The sequence below is a fragment of the Miscanthus floridulus genome, chromosome 18 (assembly GCF_019320115.1).
Source record: "Miscanthus floridulus cultivar M001 chromosome 18, ASM1932011v1, whole genome shotgun sequence".
In the NCBI taxonomy this organism is placed as follows: Eukaryota; Viridiplantae; Streptophyta; class Magnoliopsida; order Poales; family Poaceae; genus Miscanthus; species Miscanthus floridulus.
Genome location: NC_089597.1, coordinates 101312655 through 101315145, shown reverse-complemented (window position 1 = coordinate 101315145; position 2491 = coordinate 101312655). Strand labels below are relative to the sequence as shown.

At 38.6% G+C, this 2491-nt stretch overlaps 1 protein-coding gene and 1 pseudogene across 1 annotated transcript; both read right to left on the bottom strand.

The window, feature by feature from the left end:
* Positions 1 to 644: 644 nt before the first annotated feature.
* LOC136524273 (uncharacterized) lies at positions 645 to 1241 on the bottom strand. Its single transcript, XM_066517704.1, has one exon. It carries the CDS (start codon positions 1239 to 1241, stop codon positions 645 to 647), a length of 597 nt encoding a protein of 198 aa, XP_066373801.1.
* Positions 1242 to 1347: 106 nt separating this feature from the next.
* Positions 1348 to 2491, bottom strand: LOC136524272 (uncharacterized; annotated as a pseudogene).

Genomic DNA, 2491 nt, shown 5'->3' with positions numbered 1-2491 from the left:
ATCTCTGTAAATTCATGATTTGGATATGCAGTCGTGAGTTTCCGGTTTTGGAACAATCGACCTGAGGTATACGACGTATGTACGTGTCAATGTGTCATGGGCCATGCTAGTGCCAGGGATGCACGCACAAGCACGCGCATGCCCTGAGCATATTCTTTTGCTTCACATCCGTAAAAGCTGGCATCTTTTTTATCGCTCTGCAGCTGTACACAGTGGCGGATCCAGAAACGGACCAGAGGGGGGGGGGGCTAAACAACATAGGCCAAAAAAAATTTGCTCGCTGGACACAGTACACTAATAAGCATAGAATTAGATAATTGATTCAAAGTGCTCAAAGTCAAAGATACATAGAATTATGATAATAAGCATAGAAAAGTACCAAATACAAGGAGTCTTCCATCTTCAAGAATTCACACCACTTGAACCGCCACGCTCAATGCTACATAATTTTTAAATGTCAAACACTTCTTCAATAACCAAGATAACAAATACAAAGAAAAGCTCTAAAACAATACGCACCTTGGGACCTTAGGTGGCAAGTTTATCTTACGGTTTCTTAAGCCTTGAAAGCGCTTTAAAATTTTATCATCTTCAATGGATGCAAACAAATCCCGCTCAATATAGCATATCATGCTATTATTCATTCAATCATCATTCATTTTATTCCTCCTGTCGGTCTTGATAATATTCATAGCAGAGAAGGCTCTTTCAACTGTTGCTGTTGCCACGGGCAATATCAATGCAAGCTCAATGAGGCGATACACCAAAGGAAAATATGTATGTCTATCAGTTTTAACCATCTTCTCAGCAAGGCCACCAAGATCAATACAAGAGCAAAATTCTTCATCATGTTTGACTTCATCCATGAAATTTTCAAGCTCAGTTCTTAGCTTTTCACATTCATAATCACTAAAGTCAGCATAATAAATCTTAGCAAGCTCAACTAATTTCTCTATCTCAAAGTTGGCAAACTCATTTGTCGGATCAAGACAAGCAACACATCTCAATAGTCGAGTTGATCTTTCTGGAAATCGATTGTTCAACTCACAAATTATTTGATCAAGGACAACATTGAAAATCCCATGATGAATATGATGGTAGCAGGTCACATATTTGGCTCCACGACATTTTGAACGACCTCTCATTGGTATCATATCTTCCATATTAGGAATGTCTATATTGTGTTTGGCAGCAAAGGCTTTTGTCTTCTCTAAAAGATCATCCCAACCATTTTCCCTCATGGCATTTATATTTCTCATCACAGAACCAATCAATCCTATTGCACGAACAATGTTTTGATTTTTCTTTTGCAAACATTGTGATAGGTCTTGAGTTATCCCCAATACTCTAATCATCAGATGCAATATGAACATAAATTGAAATGACTCCATTTTTTCTATCAATCCAGATGCTATAGTTTTTTTCCCCATCAGTACCATCATCACTAATATTCTCTAACACCTCAAGCACAGGTTCCCACATGAGCATAAGACGTACTAATGTTTTGTGATGTGTACCCCATCGTGTATCACCAGGCCTAGCAAGACTAGTTTCTTGGTTTTTCCCTCTCCCAGGAGATATTTCACCACTATCTAATTGCTGAACAAGAGTATCATGGTGTTTTTGGAGAAGTTGATCTTTTCTCTTGCAAGAAGCACTAACAGTATTGACAACTGAAGTGACATAATTGAAGAAATCATCAGTTGAAGCACAACATCTGGCTACAGCAACTACCACAAGCTGCAATTGATGAGCAAAACAGTGGATGTAAAAAGCAAAAGGGTTTTCATTCAATACCAGCCTTTGTAACCCATGAAACTGCCCTCTCATGTTTGAAGCTCCATCGTATCCCTGTCCTCTAACCTTGGCTATAGATAACCCGTATCTTGCAAGCATAGAAACCAATGCTTCCTTCAGTGAAGATGATGTGGTGTCAGAAACATGTTGTAGGCCAAGGAACCTCTCAATCACACTTCCTTTATCATTGACAAACCTATAAAACAAAAGGAAACATAGTGTTAATTGGAAGCCACAAAACAAAAGAAATGAAATACACGAATAGATGATATATACCTCACAACCACGGCCATTTGTTCCTTAATTGATGCATCACGAGCCTCATCAACAAGCACCGCAAACCAACGATCTCCAATTTCACTCTTAATTAATTCACTTGTCTCCTCTGCACAAGCCCTTACCAAATCTTTTTGAATTGTTGGACAATTCATTTGATTATTCCCTGGAGCATTCTCAGCTATCACAAGTGCAGCCTTAGGATCCTTCTTTCTATACCAATCAAGCATCTCCAAAAAGTTCCCTTTATTTTTAGATGTTTTAGACTCATCATGCCCACGAAATGCCAGAGCTTGCAAAAGAAGAAATCTAGCAATGCCTAACATTATAGTTAAACGAGCTTTATATGCCTCCTCTTCTGCTGCAGTTGTTACTGCCCACACATGTTCTACACTTTGCCTTTGATTTTTGAAATCAT

Coding starts and splice junctions, on each gene's coding strand:
- LOC136524273 (XM_066517704.1), bottom strand. CDS start 1,241: ATGAGGGAAAATGGTTGGGATGATCTTTTAGAGAAGACAAAAGCCTTT.